Source organism: Pagrus major, chromosome 12, assembly GCF_040436345.1.
Source record: "Pagrus major chromosome 12, Pma_NU_1.0".
Classification (NCBI taxonomy): Eukaryota; Metazoa; Chordata; class Actinopteri; order Spariformes; family Sparidae; genus Pagrus; species Pagrus major.
The window spans coordinates 28,710,450-28,733,928 of NC_133226.1; the positions used below are offsets into that span (position 1 = coordinate 28,710,450).

General features: G+C 47.4%; 2 protein-coding genes across 2 annotated transcripts; both read left to right on the plus strand.

Moving 5' to 3' along the window:
• The first annotated feature begins 157 nt into the window (after nt 1–157).
• LOC141005624 (protein phosphatase 1 regulatory subunit 3B-like) lies at nt 158–2,193 on the plus strand. The gene has a single exon (XM_073477546.1). It carries the CDS (start codon nt 831–833, stop codon nt 1,674–1,676), a length of 846 nt encoding a protein of 281 aa, XP_073333647.1. The 5' UTR covers nt 158–830; the 3' UTR covers nt 1,677–2,193.
• A 2,751-nt stretch (nt 2,194–4,944) lies between these two features.
• Nucleotides 4,945–23,009, plus strand: mfhas1 (multifunctional ROCO family signaling regulator 1). The gene is made up of 3 exons (XM_073477530.1): nt 4,945–8,262; nt 21,128–21,382; nt 21,632–23,009. The coding sequence occupies exons 1-2, from the start codon at nt 5,316–5,318 to the stop codon at nt 21,256–21,258; spliced, it is 3,078 nt and encodes a 1,025-aa protein (XP_073333631.1). The 5' UTR covers nt 4,945–5,315; the 3' UTR covers nt 21,259–21,382; nt 21,632–23,009.
• Nucleotides 23,010–23,479: the final 470 nt, after the last annotated feature.

The following is a 23,479-nucleotide window of genomic DNA, read 5'->3' on the forward strand; positions in this document are numbered from 1 at the left end:
CCAGAGACAGAACATGACTGTAGTCAGTGAGCTGGGCTGGGTGCTGTGTGAGCGGGTCACCGCACTGAGATGGACCTCAGTCACAATTCAATAGAATCCGTCTAAAGTTCGGATGATGCAACGTGTTTTATTTCTTGTAGAACTAAGATACTTTGTATTGTATTGACTGAACACAAGCACAGACGAGTCTGAGTCCAGTTGTGTGTTCTGCTGGTTAAAACGTCTCCAATATAAAGCAGATCCAGTGAAACTGTTGAACACGGTGCTGGTGCTGGAGACAGACACGTGTGGCTGCTCATCACAGAACATTAATAATCTTCATGGTCCAGTCGGACTTTGTGTTCTGGGTTTATAAGTCCGAACTGATTGACTGAATCATCTCACAGCCTCAACATGAACTGAGCTCAACCAGAACAGATCCAGAGGAGTCAAACACACTTTATATTCTGATGTGGAACAGAGACACTGAACTAATTCAGTTTCATTGAACAGTTTCATTCAAAATATGCCACACCCACCTGTGTGATGTCATACTCAGGTGAACTACATCAGTGCAGTTGATGGTTGTTGATGTTAATTTAATGATGGTCGCCTCACACGTTCAGCCTGAAGGTGTCAGCTGACGTCTCCATGATGCAGGTGAGCTCATCAGGAGGATCGGGATAACGACACTGACAGGAACTGATCCACATGACGACTTCCTGACACTTTTCTGGTCACATGATTCTGCTCCATGTTTCTTCTTCAGACTGTTGTTATGATCCTGAGACCACCTGACGATCTCGTCTCCTCTCTGTTTCAGCGTGCTGAGCGTCTCCTCCGAGTTCATCATGCCGATCGACATGGCCTTACCTCTGTTCCTGTCCAATGAGGACTTTGTCTTCGGGACGTCTCCTGAAACCTGTAAACCCGCTCTGAGCTCCTGCCTGAGGTTTCAGCAGTGTGTCGATCAGAGCGACGGGCGGTCCTCCAGGAAAGACTTGAGAAAGGCCAAGAAGCAGGTGACGTTTGCTGATCACAGAGGTCTGTCTCTCACCAGAGTGAAGGTCTTCTCCGAGTTCAACGACCCCATCGACATTCCTCTGAACATCCAGGAGATGCTCAGCTCCGCTCTCTCTCTGACGGCCGAGGAGGACAAACTGGTGCTGGACTTCACTCAGCCCTCCTCAGACTACCTGTGCTTCCGTCAGAGCCTGGAGAGGAACTACGTCTGCCTGGAGCACTGCGTGCTGAAGGACAAGGCTTTAGAGGGAACCGTTAAAGTCAAGAACCTGTCCTTCGAGAAGTCTGTGAAGCTGCGGGTGACCTTTGACACCTGGAACAGCCACACGGACGTAGACTGTGTTTACATGAGGGACACGTATCCCAGCTCGTACAGCGACACCTTCTCCTTCCACGTGTCTCTGCCCGCCGAGCTGCAGCCTCACGAGCACGTCGAGTTCGCCGTCTGCTACGAGGTGGATGGACGTGAGTACTGGGACAGCAACCAGGGGAGCAACTACAGGGTCGTCTGGTCCTCCATGAAGAGGATCCATCAGGACGCCTGCAGCCGCCACACGGACTCCTTCCACTTCGGGATTCACTTTGACCGATACGGCAGCCCCACCTGTTCACACGGGATCTTCCCTGACTGGCCGAGTTACGCAGGATACGAGAACACGGGCCCGTACTACTGAACAGGAAGCAGACGTCTGTGGTCCTCCGACCACCATCGGACCTGTTGTCAACATCAGTCCTGACTGATCCGATGAACTCTCAGTACAGGTGTGAACGAGACGTCACTCAGACCACATTCAGAGGTGGTCTGGGCCTCTGTGAACACACCGTCTGTTTAAATGATCCAACCACCGACCCAGTAACCACATCACCAGACTCCTTTAACAAATGTAGTGATTTTAAGAGTTGTTTCATGAGGAGAAACTCAACAAACGGCTACGACAAATTCTAAATCACTGGAGCCTTCTTGTAGCTTCAGCTTTAAATCAAAACATGAAGTTGTTTCTCTTTCTGTAAGAAACATGTTGATGTCAGGTGTGAAGTGATGGACGCAGAGCTGAACACTGATCGGATCACTCAGGACGGGCGGACGTCACACAGCTGCAGACTCGTCAGCCAACTTTGTCGTCCTGAACACTAAATATGGCACCTGGTGTCACCTGGTGTCACCTGGTGTCACCTGGTGACCTGGTGTCACCGGGTGTCACCTGGTGTCACCTGGTGTCACCTGGTGACCTGGTGTCACCGGGTGTCACCGGGTGTCACCTGGTGTCACCTGGTGTCACCTGGTGACCTGGTGTCACCGGGTGTCACCGGGTGTCACCTGGTGTCACCTGGTGTCACCTGGTGACCTGGTGTCACCAAACAGGTTCACGATGCCTTCACATCTGGTTCTGTCCGACCAACCGTCCAAACAGATTCAGTTCTCTGTGATAGAAAATCAGAAGGTCGTCTCAGTGGAGGAACTGCAGCCTGGATAGTGATTGGCATTTTCATTTCAATTTTAGGATTTTTTATTAAAATAGTGTTAATTGATTAATGATTGGAGCTGTGCTGAGTCTCCCTGCAGGAAGGGTTAATATTTCACAGGACATGTTGCTTCAGATGTTTCTCAACACCGCTGTGGTTTTATTTCACAATCCTCTACAACTAGTTTCCACACAGAGTCCCAACAATCCAGTTTTTAAGTTTGTACCATTCATTCATGTTTCTGTGTTTTTTACAAGGTGAAGTACTTTTAGCACCATGAGCTCCTGTAAGTCAGCGTTTTTGCACATTTAATGTGAACAACCTGAGTCAGGTGTGTTTGCACACGAGAACAAAGAGAAGCCACATTGGTTCACATGTTTCTGATCACTTAGCATTAGCATTAGCATCTATTTCCTGTCTGTGTTCACTGTCTTGTTTGCACACGCTCAGTGTTGACCTGTCTGAAAGTAATTAAAGAGACGCTGCTCAATAAAGTGAAACTTTTTAAGTTCTTGTGTTGTTACAGTTTGTTTCTGTGTTACAGTCTGATGTCTCACACGCCAATGCATCACAGCATCTCTACACTCTGTGTGTGTGTGTGTGTGTCGTATATTGATGATGTATATTATATAAGAATGCAAAGACGTCTCTTCAGTCTCTTCAGGTCTTGTGTGGTGACGCTGGGTTCAGTGTATTTAACCTGCATGTCTCTGCTCATGTGACCCTGGCAATGTAGGACGATGTCGTGTGGACGTGTCTGCTCCGTCCTTCAGCCTGCTGTGTTTGTGTTTGTTCTGCAGGTAACACAGGTTCACTTATGTAACCGTGGAGACGAGTCAACAGGAAGTGCTTTACATTTGTTTACATTCAGACAGAAGAGCTAAAGGACGGCTCTCTGGTGGCTCTGAAACCAGGTCACTGCAGTATTGATCACAGATTATCTCTGTTTGTGCACGATTCAGTCACAGTGCTGGAAAAAGTAAAAGTACAAATATCACACACTCTGTTACAGGTAACAGTCCTGTAGGACACATTCTACTTGAGTAAAAGTACTTAAGTATCAGCAGCCTGACAGTAACAGCAACTTCTTCAGGACTTCACACTTCCTGATTGGCCCAATCAGCAACAGAACTGAAAACACCTGTGAGGGGCGTCAGTGCACCGGAAGTGGATCACTTTATCAAAGATATACATTATATATATATATATATATATATATATATATATATATATATATATATATATGTATATGTATATATGTATATGTATATGTATATATGTATATGTATATATATATATATATATATGTATATATATGTATATATATGTATATATATATATGTATATATATGTATATATATATATGTATATATGTATATGTATATATATATATATATATATGTATATATGTATATGTATATATATATATATATATGTATATACATATACATATATATATATACATATATATATGTATATATATATGTATATATATATATACATATATATATGTATATATATATATGTATATATATATATATATATATATATATATAATGTATATATATATATATATATACATTATATATATATATATATATATGTATATACATATATATATATACATATATATATGTATATATATATATGTATATACATATATATATATATATATATATATATATATGTATATACACACACTGTGATTTAGTTTAATTGTTTTAAATGTTTTGTATTTGTATATTGTTGTTATGTGTGTGTGTCCTTCCTTGTGCAGACAGGTGATGATGAAGACTTGTTCCTGTTTTGCACATCACGTCCTGCAGGTGGAGACATTCCTCCCTCTGGTGACAGGTCATCAGGAGAATGAGCTCAGTGTGTGGTTTCAGGTACTAGAGGTGCTGATGGGGCTGCAGCACCCCCCAAAACACGGCTGTAACACATGCCGAATTTACAAGAAGGCCCAAATAATTAAGACCTTGTGAGAGACAGCGTTTCAGAAAGTTTATTAAGCTCCTCTCAAGTCGAAAACTCACAAAATTGAGCGATTTTCTAAGGCAGTCTGGGGACTTCTCTCCCTCGTCACCTCCCTGCTGTTGTTGACTGCAGTGATGCTCAATGAGCCGTTTCTCTATTTTAATTTTGTATATTTTACTTGACTGTGTAAATGACGTCATGTTGACCTTTTCTTTATGTTTTTATTTTGGCATATTTTGCCTCAGTGAAGTCTGAACTCACTGTCGGCTGTAATATCGGACCGAACCTGAACTCTGGAGTTTTCTTTAAAGCCATGAGGAGTGTTTCACTCTGCGGGTCTGAAGCTGTTCAACCAAGTGAGGACAGACACTTTCTCTCCTCCTCCCTCCTGTGGAGAGGAGGTGGAGGAGGAGGAGGAGGAGGAGGTGGAGGAGGAGGAGGAGGAGGAGGAGGAGGAGGAGCGCTCAGAGATCTGACGCAGTGAGCGGCTGCTGCCTCACTTCCACTCCCCGCTCCCAGGAAGACACTCGGCGGCTCAGTAAGCGGCAGAAACACGGAGATACTCCCCGGGAGAGAGAGCCAGAGGACGGTGTGTTGTGGCGATGAGGACGCCGGAGGAGCAGAGAGTGCAGCCCCGGCACCGGAGCTCGGATCGGGGGCTGAAGCCGGAGCTGTGAGCGCGGAGGTCTGTTCTCATTGTTGCGGAGTGGCGCAGGAGAAAAGGATGCCGCGCGCACTCCTCCTGCTCCCGACACGCGCGATCATTTCCCGACACAAACTGTGTTTTCCCTGCGGCCTGACGGAGGGTTTGTTGTTCAGGAGCGCGCTGATTTCCGAGGCTCACCGTCCACCATGCTGCCCGCTCGGTCTCCATGAAAACTCTCAATGAAAACAAGGAGGAGGAGGAGGAGGGGTCCGGCTGCAACGCCATGGAGGACAAGGAGAACAAGCTGCGGACGGCCAGGCTGTGGAGGGATGCCGCCCTGCGCTCCAGGAAGCTGCGGAGCAACCTGCGCCAGCTCACCCTCTGCTCCAAAGACAACCAGATCATCCTGCCCGAGGACATAGCCGAGATAGAGGTGCTCAATCTGGGCAACAACTCCCTCCAGGAGCTGCCAGACGGGCTGGGATCCACCCTCAACAACCTGCGCATCCTGGTCCTCCGCAGGAACAAGTTCACAGCCGTCCCCCGGGTGGTGTTTGAGCTGGGGCAGCTGGTGGAGCTCGACATGAGCCACAACTGTCTGAGGAGTCTCTCTGAGGCTGTGGTCCAGCTGAGGGGGCTGAAGAAGCTGTGCATCAGTCACAACAAGATCCAGAATCTGCCGGCTCAGATCGGAGCGCTTCAGGTTTTGGAGGAACTCGACATCAGCTTCAACGACCTGCACGATTTCCCCAGATCCTTCTCCAGCCTCGCCAAGCTGCGGACTCTGGACGCAGATCACAACAAGCTGAACCAATTCCCCCCTGAGATCCTGGACCTCAGCGAGCTGGAGGAACTCGACTGCTCCGGGAACAAGTTTGAGACGTTACCGGCAGACATCATGAAGCTGCAGTATGTCAAAATCCTGTGGCTCAGCAGTCTTCACATGTCCTTGTTACCGGACTCGTTCTGTCACCTGAACCACCTGGAGAGCCTGATGCTGGACGGGAACAACCTCACAGTGCTGCCTGCTGCTTTCGGTCGTCTGCAAAGACTCAAAATGATCAATTTGTCCTCGAATGAGTTCGAGAGCTTCCCCGAGGTTATTTTAAGCATCACAGGACTAGAGGAACTTTACCTGAGCAGGAATAAACTGATTCATGTCCCAGAGGATATTGGGCAGCTGGTGAAGCTGGCCAACCTTTGGCTGGACAACAACAACATCACATATCTGCCAGACTCCATCGTGGAGCTGGAGAAGTTGGAGGAACTCGTTTTACAGGGTAACCAAATAGCCATACTTCCAGATAATTTTGGAAAGCTGTCCAAAGTGAACATTTGGAAGGTGAAGGATAACCCTCTCATCCAGCCTCCGTATGAGGTGTGTATGAAGGGCATCCCTTACATCGCAGCCTATCAGAAGGAGCTCGCACATTCGCAGCTTGCTGTGAAGCCGCGGCTCAAACTGGTCCTGATGGGGACGAAGAACGCTGGGAAGACCCGGCTGAGGCAGAGCGTGGTGAGCACTCAGTGGGATGTTGAAGGAAACCAGGGAAACAAAGGGATCGAAGTCACTAACTGGGTGGCGGATGCTGATCGCTGTCTTACATTTCTGGTGTATGATCTGTCAGGGAAGCAAAACTACGACCTCATCAAACCCTTTTTTCTCTCCCCCGGTGCTCTCTACATCCTCGTTGTGAATCTCAAAACATACTCGTCCAGGAACTTTTACGCCCACGTCGGGTATTTCCTCCACCTCCTCAGTGCCAAAGTACCCCACGCTGTTGTGTGCTTGGTGGGCACGCATGCAGACCTTTGTGGAGAGGTGGAGGTGGAGGAGAAGACGCTGGACATTCACAGACAGATCGGCCTGCAGGAGAAGAGGGACATCCAGAGCCTGAGGAGTCTGGCTCTGCAGGTGGATCAGGCGCTGGAGCAGGGCTACAATGTCCGCTCGTCCAGCCCTCACGTCCTCTTTTACGGGGTCTCTGACAGGAACCTGAGGCGGCGGAAATCCCAGCTGCAGTACATGCTGAACCACCGGCTGCAGATCCTGTCGCCTGTGCTGAGCGTCAGCTGCACCGAGACGCAGAGGAACATCCAGCGGCTGAGGGAGAAGGTCATGTCTGTTGCAGACCACAGGGACATCTTCCCCAACCTCCACCGAGTGCTGCCAAAGTCCTGGCAGATGCTGGAGGAGTTGCACTTTAAGCCCAAAGACCTGTGGCTGTCGTGGTGGGACTCGGCCCGTCTGGGCCTCCAGGCGGGGCTCACAGAGGACCGGCTGCAGAGCGCCTTATCCTACCTGCACGAGAGCGGGAAGCTGCTTTACTTTGAGGACAGCCTCACTCTGAAGGAGTATGTTTTTCACAATCTTCCACGATTCATTGCAATTCTCAACGTCTTCTTCCAGAGGGACGAGTCCACACTGCTGGACAGGCTCCTCTCTGAGGGGGAGAGGGGGGACAAGGGGAGGGTGAGTCTGGTTATAGAGGACGAGAAGGGCGAGAACCTCAGGGTGACCCACCTGCAGCACCATGTGGAGGGCTTCCTCCAACAAGGCCTTCTGCCCTCCAACGTCATCCGCCTGCTGCTCAGACCACTCATCCAGACCCAGCAGGACCTCCACCTCATCATGGAGCTTCTGGAGAAGATGGGCATCTGCTACTGCATCAACAAGCCGCGCAGCAAGCCTCTGAACGGAGCCACAGCCTGGTACAAGTTCCCCAGCTACGTCAGCAACGAGGAGCCGCGGGCGGAGGCCTCGGCCGGCGGCAGCTCTCTGCCTCTGTGTCCGTTCTTCTCCGTGGAGCAGCTGCACATCCAGTACAGCTTCCCCTTCCTGTTTCCTCCCGGACTGTTCGCTCGTTTCAGCGTGCAGATTAACAGCCACGTGGTTCAGCGGTCGGACGGTAGGAATCAGATATTTGCCTATCGAGGTAAAGTCCCCGTGGTGATCAGCCACCGGACCTCGAAGGGGAAGCTGCAGGCAGAGACTCTGTCCATCGCCAGCCACGCCTCGCTGCCCAACATCTGGACCGCGTGGCAGGCCGTCACGCCGCTGGTGGAAGAGCTGAACGTGCTGCTGCAGGAGTGGCCCGGCCTGCACTACTCTGTTCATATCCTGTGTTCCAAGTGCCTCAAGAGAGGGTCGTCCAACCCACACGCCTTCCCAGGTAAATCACCTTTACTCTCCTGTAACACAACATCAGCTCTCCGTCCTCCATCAGGATGTTTATGTTCAGTCATGTGATCAGTCACGTGATCAGTCACGTGACCTGTGGAGACAAACAGCACATCGTCATCATCTCGTGCTCTCTGAGTGGATCTGTAAACTGTTAACCTGCAGGGCTCATTTTACACTTTCGCTGTCATATTCAATATTTAACATGTAAAGTTGAAGATGTAGATTAAATATGTAGCTCGGACCAACAGTCACAACCAGATATTCATGTTAGCATGATGCGAGTCGTCACGTTTAAAAAGCTGAACCGGAGATGATCAACAAAATCATCTCATCTTATAACCAGTGTCAGAATATTGTGTAGCAAACACAACCGTTCACCTTAATCAATCAATCAATCAATCAATCAATCAACCAAGTTTAAAACGAGCAAGAAAAATAAAGATAAAGTAAAATATTGCACATAATAGTTGATTTAAGGAAATGTTAATAAAATAGGATATAATTGTAAACAGTAAAAAAGGGTTATGATATAAACAATTAAATTAAGTACAAACATTACAATCATTAGATTACGAGACTTTACATGAAAGCTCGACTGAACAGATGTTTCTTAGTTTAAAAGTATAAATATTTCGATGTTAATGAGTCCGATGCTTCAATCATACAGGAAGTGTTTTTAATCACTTTTATAAAACGAGAGCTGAAAGTTCTTCAGTGACTGTTTTTATTTTTTCAGGCGAATATATTCCAAATATTTTACAAATGAATCCAGAATATAATCAGATAAATGGACACTTTGTTAAATATTGTATTTAGTAAAAAAAAGATGTAATGTTGTATATATTTGGTATCCATGGTGATCTATAGGATATATAACGTGACCCCTGAGTGTGTGGATCACTCTGCCATGTTGGTGACACACACAAACATTTGTTTTAGTTAATGAGATTATCATCCGTCACTTATTGATCAGCTTCAGTTACTCTGATCAAAAACATCCTCATAAAAGATGCAGAGGACGACGGGACGTCCAGCGAGGAGGACGAACAAAGGCTGCTGATATTAGGTTAGACAGGGTGTGTGTGTGTGTGTGTGTGTGTGTGTGTGTGTGTGTGTGTGGCAGAGATAATCCTCAGTGTCCTGATGTGGTGATGGATGAGGTCATCATGGCAGCTTGACCCGTTTTTTGCTGAACGTCTCAGGATCCGTCACGTGATGCGATCCATCGGAGACATTTGATTGGGTTTCCTGTACGATGACATCATCACTGCGTGTCAACAGCTGCTGTATGAAGCTGATGTTGATCTCAGACTTTCACCAGCAGAGATTTGATTCTGATAGAACAAAAGGAAAAGTGAAGGACTTCATTTGGACACAGAACCGCACGGTGTGGTGAGAAAATCATATCGTGATTATTTTATTATTTTGACAGATATGATTCAGGATCATTTGTAACCAAACAAACATGTTTCCTCATGTGGAGAAACAGATCTGTGGGTCCGGACGCCTCTGCAGCTCGACACGATTTCATTTTGATGCTGTTTGTCAAAGTTTATTGATCTGGTCTTCTTGTGATTTCAGTAATATTTTGAGTTACTTTGACATTAAGTGAAACTTCTTCTTGGATTGTTGAAGTTCACTTTGCACTCTGGGAAACGTTTCTTCACTGTATTCTGACATTTTATAGACTGAGTGTGCTCAGATTAAACATGATTATTCATACGAGACGCCTTCACTCCACAAATAAAAGGACTCATCGGGATCTGATGGACGGGGCATTGAAAGGATTCAGATTCAGAGAGTTGGATTAAAATAACTGTTCATGTTTGTACATGCTGAACACGTCTGAAGAAGGAGCAGACACACACAGATGTTGACTTGTTGGCGTCGCTGTGATAAAATAGTTTGAGTGTGATTTCTGTGTGATTGCAGCAGCGAGCGTCACTGAGGCGTTTTATAGCTGCAGTCTGATAAGAGGCTCTTTCTGCTCGGCCAGTCGAGCACATCAGGAAATGCTTTGAGTTTCTCTCTCGGGGGCTGAATAAAGAAAACAGCTCAGCGTTTATCACATATTGTTTGCAGGCACCGCGGAGGAATTTCCTCTCTGTGTCATGTGATGCTTCTTATTGTAATTCATTAAACAATTCACTGGTTCAGACGGTTTAACAGCTCAGGAGGAGGAGTGTTGGATTAACAGGGCGGATCAGGCGGAGCAGAGCTGGTGCTGGTTGATGATTAGAAGGTGAGGAATGAAAATGACACAACACACAGTGACCAACACATCGGTGTGTAGCAGGTCCACACAAACCAACACATCAGTGTGTAGCAGGTTCGTGTTAAACTGTACGAGGATCTTTGTGTTGTCACTTCAGAGCTGATGATAACGACACATCAGTCATTAATAATTAAATTGTATTGATCCATCAGCATCTGATTGGAACTGACAGGCTGAGCCTTAACATGAAACCACTGAGACTCCTACAGACGGAGGAGGTGTTGATGTTGTTGTTGGTTGTGTTGGTGTTGTTGGTTGTGTTGTTGTTGTGAGCTGATAAACTGAGTGCTACAACACAACACAGGCGTGGTCACATCCAGACTGAAGGTTCTCCTTCACGTTGAGTCTCTACAGCTCCCTGTGTTCTTCAGCAGACTCATCATGTTAAATTCAGACGTCTTTAACTAAAATAATCCTGACATTCTCACACACACACACACACACACACACACACACACACACACACACACACAGTGTTCCTCGTGGCCTTGTATGGACAGGATCTGGATCTGGATCTGGTGGCTGCAGCAGAGTTTGGCTCCACTCAGTCGATCAGACTAAACACTGTGTCTCGTCCTGCTTCACATTCTTCTCTGTTGTTCTCCTCGTCACTTCTTCACTGCAGCGACTCGCCGTGATGCTCGTGTGTTGTCGGCCCGTAAACATGTTGAGTGTGTGTTTGTGTTCACTGGATGATGATGGATGTCGGCACAGACTGACGGACTGAAGCAGAGTCAGAGGAGATGTTGATCCTCGCTGGTCGGACTCTGCAGTGTTTGGAGTCGTGGCTTCGTCTCAGCGTTGATTTAATTGATGTGTGGACTTTATTACGACACTGCTGAGCTCTGGGTGGATGTGTGTGTCTGTCAGGGCGTCGCTTTGTGTTGTAACTGCTGGTTTGTGTCAGTGTGAGATGTTTCTGTCTGTTAGTGCTGCAGTTACTGACAAGTTGTTTGAACTGATCCACTGATTTGGCCTGAAATGTCAGTGACGTCTTCAGAGACGTGATGATCAAGATGCTGAACTGAAGAACTGAACAGTTCTGTGGACTTGCTGATACCGAACCGATCATTTCAAAATGAAAGAGACTCCAGTACTCAGACGAACCAGATCTCCAGAATAGATGTTGGAAATGTTTCTACAAACCACAGCCTTTTTTAAACTTTACGTTTCATTATGTTCAGTGTTGAGTTTTATGCTGTCACAGCGCTGTGTGTGTGTTCTGGTTCGGTTTAGGAGAAGATCATGTTTTAGCTTATAACACCTGGTTCTGTCTCCACAGACACAGCTGGAAAATGTCCCAACGTCTTGTTAAAAAGATCCGATGGTTTCAGGCTCACACATGTTGAGTTATGAATCATAATGAATCTGTGATTATAGAGAACAGAGAAGTGAAGCAACTGGATCTTTTTAACGAGAGGTCGAGACATTTTCCAGCCGTGTCTGTGGAGACAGAACCAGAACCTGACCAACAAACAAGCAAGCAAACACACAAGCTCTGTACTAGTTGATTAATTGTTCACAGCTTCTCGTCACTTCATGTATTTTATGTCTTGTTGAGTCCAACCAGCAGTTTAAATCATGAGGTCTTCATGTTCAGGAGGACAAACATCTGTCCTGTTCTGAATCACAACAATCATCTGCAGCAGGTCATGAACACAACATGTCAGTCAGCTGTGACAGTCTGAAGGACTTTCACTCTGCTGTCGCTGCTCGTCTTAATCCTGTAACAGGATCAGTCGGATTACAGCCAGTTACAGAACCACAAGATGAACAGTGAGGCAGAGAGACTCACTCACACTGCACATGTCCCTCAGCTGTGTCCCTCAGGTGTCCCTCAGCTGTGTCCCTCAGCTGTCCCTCAGCTGTGTCCCTCAGGTGTCCCTCAGGTGTCCTTGTGACATCACAGTCTGTTTGAACATGTTGTTTCTGACGCACACGTGAATCAGATGACAGAGCAGAACAGAAGGAAAACGATGATGATCAGTGAGTTTAGATTAGTGAAAGGTTTTATAGTCAACAGAGCAGGTCGATCTGAGGCTGCAGCAACAAACAGCATCACCTCCGACATGAACATCCAGTCGTCCTGCAGTGAAGTCATATGTAATCTATTACATTTCAGAAGTAACTTTCCAAACACTGTTCCTCTCCATCGTTAAATCTATGAATCTGAACACAACATTCATCTGTCGATCATTTCCTCAATCAGTGTTTCGTCCTCAGATGTCTGGTTCTGTCCAAAACCCAAAGATCTTCAGTTTACTGTCATAGAGGAGGAACCAGAACCAGGAAACATTCACACTAACAAGCTGACAGCAGAGAAAAGTGTCAAATGTAAAGAAACCGCCGCTCGGTGTGTTCGGTCGCTCGGTGTGTTCGGTCGCTCGGTGTGTTCGGGTCGCTCGGTGTGTTCGGGCGCTCGGTGTGTTCGGGTCGCTCGGTGTGTTCGGGTCGCTCGGTGTGTTCGGGCGCTCGGTGTGTTCGGGCGCTCGGTGTGTTTGGGCGCTCAGTGTGTTTGGGTCGTTCTCGAGGTGAAATGTGTCGGTGAGTAATCTCTAGAGAGGATGACGGTCCGTTACATCACCCTGCAGTAATCCTGCTGTATTATCTCAGACATGTGACTGAGACTGTGGCCGGTCAGGAAGTACTCAGAGGATTTACTGAGCAGGTCTGTGATGACGGTGTTTCCCTGAACGCAGCATCATCAGCAGACAGATTCATACTCGTCTTCATTGTTCTGCCTCCGAGTCACATCGATCGTCGTGTTGAAACTTGACTGAAGGGAAGGAAGTGTGTGTCGTCCTGCTGGCTGCATGGTTATTAATCATTTTATTTCATGTTGTAATCTGACAACGATCCAAACACCTCAGACTGACGACACGTTCACTGACACAGGAGACTTTATATCATCAGGAGGAGATGATGACTGAGCCTGACTTTATATCATCAGGAGGAGATGATGGCTGAGCCTGACTTTATATCATCAGGAGGAGATGATGGCTGAGCCTGACTTTATATCATCAGGGGGAGATGATGGCTGAGCCTGACTTTATATCATCAGGAGGAGATGATGGCTGGGTTCTGGTCCACTCTGTTCCTGTTGTCTGAAGGCTGATTTGAACTCTGACTCTTGTCGTGAGTGTTTGCATGTTGTTGGAGCTCGGTGTCCTCGGTCTCTCCTCGGTCTCTCCTCTGGTTTCTCTCTCTGGAATGTCACCGACGTGTCACAGGTTCTATTCTGGAGATGATCCGACGGTAACGTGAGGACGTGTTGTGGCTGTCAGCAGGACCGAAGGTTCAGCTAGTTCACCTGCAGCACGGCTACATGCAGTCAGGTGGTCGTCTCACACGGTGGTTAAGTTTCAGCCTGTTGAAGCAACATGAGTGAGGCTGATGCTACAGCAGCTTTATAAAGACTGAGAGGCATGCTGCAGCGTGTGTAGGTTTTGATGTCAGGATCGGATCAGGATCAGGGTCAGGATCAGGGTCAGGATCAGGGTCAGGGTCAGGGTCAGGGTCAGGGTCAGGATCAGGGGTCAGGGTCAGGGTCAGGATCAGGATCAGGGTCAGGATGAGAACTGATCAGATGTTATTGATAACAGTGAAGTTATTGATTCTGGTTTCAGCATCAACACGACTGAACACGGTGCAGAACAGAGAGGAAACAGTCGTGACTGTGACTCAGCTGTGTGTTTGATTTGGAACCAGTTCTCAACCTGAACCGGTTCCTGATCCGGTTCCTGATCCTGGATTAGAGGATTATTTGTGCAGCGTTAGTTTTCACTCAGGTTTTCTTCAGTCTGACAGAGAAGGTGTTGGTCCTGCTGATGATGTCACGGACAGGACCTCTCTCTGGACCGTTTCTCCTTCTCTGCCATGTTTCCAACGTCATCAGAGTTTCTCTTCATCACTTTGTCTTTTGTTCACTTGTTTATTCTTTGTTAATTTCTTAATTCTGGTTAATCAAAGTTGGAAAGTTCTTATTTTTACTTGATATCAGGTCCAGTTTGACCTTTAATCAGTCTCAGTATCATTACTTCTGTCTTCTCTATCTCGTTCTTGTTGCAATTTACATATTTTTCCGAAAGTTTTCATATTTTAATGTTACTCTGTTGACACTGACATCAACATTTACTCACTTTTACATACTTTATCATCTTTCACACTTTTATAATAACGCCTCTGTTGTGTTTCTGTGTTTTTAAACAAGTTTCAGTATTAATGAAGTTCAGTCTTAAAACTCTGGTTCTTCTGAAACATTTCAGGATATGAGACGTGATTTTGGTCGATGTGGACAGAAGTTGGATTTGATCCTGCAGACGTGTCGACATCAGAAACAGAACTGACTCGCTCTGAGGTTTACGGCTCTGATGAGTCGGACAGTTTGGGGCGGTTCTTGTTCCGCAGTCAGAGTTTCACTTCTTGTTTTAACAAGTTCTGTGGAAGTGAAGAAAGTCCGTGTGGACCGGTGCTGACAGGAGACGGCTTTGAGTCATTATGAGCTGTTTTACTGGAAGATCTGTGTGACGGAGTCAAAGATGATGAGCTCAGCTGTTGGTCTCTGTTTAAACCGGTCCACAGTAGTTTTGTGTCTCTGTATTTGTTCTGTGTTCGTGGCGGTTCTGCATCCTTTAGGTGGTTCTGAACCATTTTGGTCTAGTTGTTCTCTGTTTGTGGTCATTTTGTGTCTGTGTTGTTGTGAGTGTCTTCAGTCGTTGTGAACTGTTCTCTGGTCGTCACGCGTCTGTTTCGTCTCTTCGGAGTCGCTCTGTGTCTCAGCGGTTTGTTGCTCAGTGTGTTAGTGTGTGACAGATCCCTGCTCAGCAGCACCAGGCGCTTTATCTCATTACACGGCAGATGTGAACAGCTGGAGCACACACACACCCACACACACACACACACACACACACACTGAGGGTTATTAGCAGCAGTGTTCGGGGGAATCCCGGCGCTCTGCAGCGAGGCCCTCGTGTGACGAGTGCTTCAGGCTTCCCTGAATAAAACAGCTGAAAGTTCCTGAAGGTTTCATCTATTTTTAGATCCGATGACACTTCAGTTCGTTCACTCCTTCACATTCACACAGTCACATTTACCTTCATGAACAGATTTGTGTTGAGGCCTTGAACACACACACGGCTCAGACCTTTGACTCTCTACAGAAGTCTTCACGTCTGCGTCCTGACGGCGTCTCCTCAGCACTCGTCTGTTTGAGTCAGAGGTTTGATGTGACGCTCACACAGGTACTCTGAGGCCGGCTGAGCCACCAGCCTGAGTTATTTTTGGTGTGTTTCCTCTGCTGTGGAAGTAGGCCACACATTCCTGAGGATCTCTGGCAGTACTGCTGCTGATCACAGAGGATTACACACTGACTGTTATACACCGACGGAGGCCGAGTCTCTGAGCCTCATCCTGCCTCATTTCACATATCCTGCTTTTATCCACCCATAGAGTCACACTCCGTCTCAGCCCTGCTGCAGGACGTCTGCACCGAGCGTCTTCACTGAGACCTGTGGACGGGATCATAACACACTCACAGGGCTGCTGTCGCTGGGGAGCTAACCGCTAACATGCTCACAGCTGGGAACATGCTAACTGATTAATAAACAGTCAGTCGTGTTTGACTCTTTGTTCCTCCACAGTCACACAGCTGATTACCAGCCGGTCAGTGTGTCCACACACACCATGTGTGATTGTTTTGAGTCTCTCTGTAGTAGTTCTGTAGTCGGCGCAGACACACAGCTGATTCGATGTTTCTCAGCTGGTTGATGTGCACGTGTGTGTGTGTGTGTGTGTGTGTGTGTGTGTGTGTGTGTGTGTGTGTGTGTGTGTGTGTGTGTGTGTGTGTGTGTGTGTGTTGGTCTTTTCCAGAGTTAGCAGTGTGACGTGTTTGATCCACAGTGTTTCGACACACTGCAGTGTTAATCCTCTGGCTGAGCTGATGGGCTGTGTGTGTGTGTGTGTGTGTGTGTGTGTGTGTGTGTGTGTGTGTGTGTGTGTGTGTGTGTGTGTGTGTGTGTGTGTGTGTGTGTGTGTGTGTGTGTGTGTGTGTGTGTGGCTGGCAGCAGCTGCTCACTGTCTGCCACACTGCTGCTTACAGCACATACAAACACACTCACATGCTCCGCTCAGTCAGCATGTGCACCTGAGCTCAGGACCGTCTGTGGGTCACAGCTCTGGTTTCTGTTGGAGAGGTCACACAGGACGCTGGAGTGGACCGGGCCCGGGCAGAAACTGTCTTATTTCTGTTACCACTCACATTTAAAGCTCTGCTTCTTTAATGAACTGCATCATTTTTATTTAAGAAGACAAAAACAAGTTAAATCACTCTGATATGAATTAATGTCAATAAACAGCTGCGCTTTAACTCCAGAGCTGTGGACCGATTATGAGACAGCGAGTCTCTGGACACTGACATGAGGACAGCCTCCAACAAGACCACCAGAGAGACACACAGAGGCAGTGTAAGTCTGAGTCTCTCTGTGGTCGTCTGAGTCAGACTGATTATGATCATTATGAGCTGATCAGTCCAGTTATGGATTATTCTGCAGATATTACAACATGATCCAGATTTGACTGAGTTATGACGTCTGGGCAGACGAGGTGCGAGTGGAGCACCATGTTGTGTACCAGTCAGCACATCCTGCTGCGGCCCAGTGCATCATGGGAGCAGCAGGTTTATAGAGGCAGAGCTTCAGTCATCACGCCAAAGGTCGACCGAGGTGGATCAGACCTGATTTCTCCCTGAAATCGCCTCATAAGCTGATTTCGGCTCACATCTGATCTTTTGTTCTCGGTGATCGTCGCTGTGACCTGATTACCAGCTGCTCAGAGAGACGGGGCCTCCCTCATCAGCTGAGAGGGACGAAGTGTTTGTGTCGTCTCCTCATGAGCTTCAAGAGCTTCATGAGCCTCAAGAGCAGATCCTCAGAGACACGTTTCTATTCTAGAAGAAGAGTGTAAATATTTAAACACCTGATGTGGCTGCAGGCTGAGAGAGACAGGAGGAGACAGGAGGAGTCAGGAGGAGACAGGAGAGGAGGAGGAGACAGGAGGAGTCAGGAGGAGACAGGAGAGGAGGAGGAGACAGGAGGAGTCAGGAGGAGACAGGAGAGGAGGAGGAGACAGGAGGAGTCAGGAGGAGACAGGAGAGGAGGAGGAGACAGGAGGAGTCAGGAGGAGACAGGAGAGGAGGAGGAGACAGGAGGAGTCAGGAGGAGACAGGAGAGGAGGAGGAGACAGGAGGAGTCAGGAGGAGACAGGAGAGGAGGAGGAGACAGGAGGAGTCAGGAGGAGACAGGAGAGGAGGAGGAGTCAGGAGGAGACAGGAGAGGAGGAGGAGACAGGAGGAGTCAGGAGGAGACAGGAGAGGAGGAGAGGAGGAGGAGACAGGAGGAGACAGGAGGAGTCAGGAGGAGGATGACTGAGATGATCACAGTAATAAAGATCTGCAGAGCAACATCCTGAGACTCCTTCAGCTTCTAACAGAGCAACATAAAGCTCCACGCTTCATTAACTGTCTGTTTTGATTAATCAGCTGGACAGTTTCCAGGATTTATATTGTGTCCGTCCTTCATGTCCTGGTGGTCTTGTGTCCGTCCTTCATGTCCTGGTGGTCTTGTGTCCTTCCTTCATGTCCTGGTGGTCTTGTGTCCGTCCTTCATGTCCTGGTGGTCTTGTGTCCGTCCTTCATGTCCTGGTGGTCTTGTGTCCGTCCTTCATGTCCTGGTGGTCTTGTGTCCTTCCTTCATGTCCTGGTGGTCTTGTGTCCTTCCTTCATGTCCTGGTGGTCTTGTGTCCGTCCTTCATGTCCTGGTGGTCTTGTGTCCTTCCTTCATGTCCTGGTGGTCTTGTGTCCGTCCTTCATGTCCTGGTGGTCTTGTGTCCGTTCACACTGAGGCTCACAAAGGAACAGGAAGTGAAATGGGATGTTTGGACTCTGAGAGCTGGGCCAGACTCTCCAAACATCCAGCGGCCCAGTGGGAGCTTCCTGGAGACAGGAAACTTCTCCTTTTATGGGTGAAAGGAGACGAGGAGACGAGGAGAGCGGAGCAGGAATGTGAATGATTCGTCTACCTGCTGACGGTGTTTGAGGAGGGGGAGACTCACATTCCTGCGTCTTGATGTCAGGTTATTGTGGAGGAGGAGGAGGAGGAGGAGGAGGAGGAGGAGGAGTTATCAGGCTTTGACCTAATTCAGGACACACAGCTGGATGTTTGAGCCTCAGCTGCTTCCAGTAATGAAAAACACATCTGATCTCCTGCAGCGGCAGAAATATTCAGATGTTTGACTTCAGTGAAAACTGTCAAAGTGCCGACTTCAGAATCTGACGTTGTTTAATCTGAAAAATGTTCTCTGGTTGTGTTGTCGGTCTGTGGTCTTTATTTGTATGGCACGTTTCATACATCACAGTAACACAAAGGGCTTCACACAGTGAGGACAGTGATGTGGACTGGTGTCTCTGGACTGGTGTCTCTGGACTGGTGTCTCTGAGCTGGAGGACGTTGTTGTAAAGGTGGAGCAGCGTCAGGTGGATGGGTCCTGGCTGAGTGAGAGCAGCTCTGACTGCACGTGGCTTCAGTCCAACAGACCGAACGGCTGCGGATGTGCGGGGACAGCAGAGCGATCGATGAGCCTAATGGTTTAAGTGCTGCTGAAGACGCAGAGCGGCGGCTGCTGGTTTCTTCCATCAGGAACTAACAGGCTTCTTATCTGGTTAGTCCAGCAGAGCCGGACGCTTCCAGCAGCAGCTCGTCCTCCAGCCTGCAACCGGATCTGTCTGACTGAGACTCACACAGAGCCGTCGGCCGCCTCTCAACACACCTGCATCATGACGCTGCCTCAGTGTGATGGAAGAGATCAGACAACATCAAACATTAAAATGAACAAAGTAGATTTAACAGAACAGAACCTGACGTCTGATGCGCCTCCTCTGGCTGTGAGGGTCCTGGGACCCGGCACTGATCTGCAGGGTGGTGCTCTACATCCTGCAACATCATCAACATGTGACTGGAGGTGTTTATTCCTCCAGGAGGAGACGATGTTTACGCCCTTGTAAGATTAAAAAGCGGCTGAGCTAACAGTGTTAGCATGCACGAGCTTTGCTGGGAAGGTCCAGAGATGCTCTGTGGACGATGAATAGACGCTCACGATGTCTCTGAGTGTTTCTGTGTTCTCTGTGTTCGGACACATTTTCTCAGTTGAAGGTCAGAATTATTATTTGTTAATAAATCTGTGTGTGGATCAGATTAAACCCTGGAGGGGGGCAGGTGGTTCTGACCCGGCAGATTAAACATTAATCTGCTTTAACCGGCATCATTCAATGATGACGATGAAGAAATAGGCCACTTGTGTTTGTCTGAACAGTCAGGAAGCTCAGTGTGTGTGTGTGTGTGTGTGTGTTAGTTTACACCACCAACACACACACACACACACTCACACACACTCTGTCATATTTAATCTGTTCTTTATATCCACACTGACTACATGAACCCTACAAGGACAAAATGAAAACACACACACGCACGCACGCACACACAGACACACACACACACACACACACACACACACTGATCAGCTCAGATATCACACACACACACACACACACACACTCTGCTGCTGTCCCAGGCTTCAGTCCAAACCCGTCTCAGTCTCAGTGGGACACGTATTAATATATTATTATTAATATATTTTAATCCTGCTTGTCGTCGTTGTGTTGTTGTTGACTATGTGAGCTGAAGCACAGAAATGATTTCATAAATCATAACTTAATTTGAACAAAGGTTCTGTCTGTGTTCAGTACATGTTCTGTATCATCCACACAGGAGCTGATCAGCAGGTCTGGTTCTGATCCGGTCTGTAGTTGGATCAGTGAGATCACATGATGGTTTTGTTCTGGTCGAGATAAAACTCACGTCCGTCCCAACAGTCGCTTCTGACCCGACTGAGACAGTCTGCACCTGGGCTCAGATCCACTCAGCTGAAACTCACTCACACACGTGACTGAAGTGTTCAGTTAGTGAGACAGGATGCATTCTGGGAGACAGAGTTCAGGGTACAGAAACGACCCGGGCCTCCGGATATGACTGAACATGCCTCTGCTGTCCCACAAAGAGCTGACCTCAGATCAGTTCTGTAAACAGAGCGAGTCAGCGCCCCCTGCTGGGACTCAGTGGGTCAACTGCAGCAGCTCAGTGTAGAAACACTGCCACCTGCTGGATGAAGGAACGCGTTCACCTTCCAGTGAGCTGCAGCCGCTCCGAACCTGCTGCCGGTCAGAGTGTTTCCCACAATGCACTGCAGCTGGAGCCTGTCACAGCTACATAACAGACGTGTGACTCAAGTCCCGAGTTATTAATGATGATATTGTTGGTTATAAACTGAAAACATGAGATGAACACAGACGAGTCAGCGTGTCTGAAGTCAGGTCACAAGTCTTTACCTTCCAGAGATCCAGTCAACTTTATACAGAACCAGACAATACAGAGCCGGACCCATAATATATAACATCTCATATGATAAATGAGGTATGATATAATATATAATGTGTGTGTGTGTGTGTGTGTGTGTGTGTGTGTTGTAGGGGAGCTGCTGAGCCAGCCGCGGCCTGAAGGTCTGACCGAGATCATCTGTCCAAAGAACGGCTCGGAGCGGGTCAACGTGGCTCTGGTTTACCCCCCCACACCCACCGTGGTCAGCCCCTGTCTCAAGTGATCTGGATCCACCTGCACCTCCACCCCTGACCGTCTCCTCCACACCTCCCCGTCAGCCTGCTACACCTCCTCCTGCATCACACTGAAGCTGCAGCTGAAGCAGCACTCTGGATCACTGCCTCACAGTACGTCCTCCACCACGTCCTCCACCACGTCCTCCACACTGCAGGCCCTCTTCACCTTCACTCTTAGTCCTGACACAAATACACTTATTATCTCATATTCATACACGTGATTACAGACGGATCAGGACAGATTCTGACTTTAACCTCAGAACTCTTTCACCTGATCCGGTTCTGTCTGTAATAATCTGCAGACTTCTCTTATTATTACATCTGAAATATTGTCTGACTGTCGTCTGTCTTCTGTTGCAGGTAGTTCAGCTCTGTTCCTGCGCTCTCATCACATCCAACAGTATCTAAGTAGCCTGATGAGCACAAACTTCAGCCCAGTCGACCCAACAGGCTTCACAGTTTCTCAGTCTTTGGACCAGAACCTCCTGCCTCTACTTTTTAAATCAATGTAGCTGAAATCATGAAGAACTCTCAACTCTGACACTAAAGTACACGCTGTTTGTAAGAGAGGCTCTCAGCTGTGAGATCAGAACTGAAATCTTCTGCAATATCTAAAAAACTGTGACTGCAGCTCTGGATGAACGGACGAGCCTGAACGGAGCCGGACCGCAAGAACAGGAACTGCAGCTATTTCCATGTGTACATATTTCTCTGTGCCTACACCTGAAGGCAAACTGACATGTAGAGGGGCTGTCGCTGTCTGTCGCTGCTGCGTCTGTCGCTGTCTGTCGCTGCTGCGTCTGTCGCTGTCTGTTGCTGCTGCGTCTCTCACCGCTGCGTCTGTCGCTGCTGCGTCTGTCGCTGAGATTCAGGTTTAAACTTCTGGATATAAATCAAAATGTTTCTCAGACGCAGCTGCAGGAATCAACTGTAACTTTGAGCTCCTGCTCTTCTTTTACTTGTTTGGATTGATTCCACCGACACAGTAAATATGAAGCTAAAGCCAGCAGCTGGTTAGCTTAGCTTAGCTTAGCACAGAGACACCCTCACCCTGATCAGCCACCTGAGGCTGTGAGAATCGGATCAGATGTTCTGATATATTGAACGCATTTTAATTATTTACAAATTTGTCTGTTAATGTGAAAAATGAAATATGACAATCTGAATCTCCTCCCTTCAGTTTTTTATTAAGTCTTCTGCTTCCATGGTGCTTTGATCACAGCAGCTACAGATTGTTTATAGCATCACTGCATGAACCACAGTGTTGAACGTCACCTGAATCAGCTCGTCTGTCGGCTCTCACAGCGTCACAGTGACTGAACACACAGCTGCGTTTAAACCCCTGAACGACCGTGTTTAGCTATGCTAAGCTAAGTGAGATGCTAAGTTTTCTTTGCAGAGATGAGGAGGATGAGGACTGTAAAGATTTTTAATTCTGACTCAAAGTTCAGACTTTTTTCTCAGAATTCTCTTCCTGAGAAAAAAGTCAGAATTGTGTTTGTAATCGTCTGTAAAACAAATCAAGTGTATCAGTGAAAATAAAGCTGCAGAAGAGACATGAAATAAAGAGGATGCAAAAAAATCTATGTATAAATAAATGAACAAACAGCACCAACAGACATGTTGAGACCAGAACAGACATCAGACGGGTTTCAGGACATTTTTGTTGTTTAGTAACTGAAGAGATTCAAGTCGTGAGTTTAGTTTGAAAAGAAAAAGTGAACCTGTCGGCAGAAATGTGGTGAATAAAATATTTTGCATGAAGTTTGATGAAGTTCATCATCTGGATCATAGAAACAATCAGCTGTAAGGCTGAGAGAGAAGACAGTCAGACTCCAGGTCCAGTGAAATAAAAGTTGAGATTGTTTCTACACTTCGTTCTGTAAGGTAAAAGCCGGGCCCTTCTCCAGGTTCTGTTCTGCAGGTTCTGTTCTCCAGGTTCTGTTCCTGTAGGGACAGTTATAATTCTGTCAGTGAGGCGAGGTGCAGAGCGACACAGCGACAGCTCCACGCTGAGAGGAGAGGGATGCAGCCGTCTTAAATCCACTCTTCCTGTACAGAGGTTTGGTTTAGCATGACATGAACTGATGTAAAGTTACCGGATGATCTTTTATGCCAAGGATGTGAGAGCTCAGTGGGACTGTACAGATATTTATGTCCACTGTCTCCTCCAGCAGACGTCACCACAGACTCTGACCTGTAGAAACA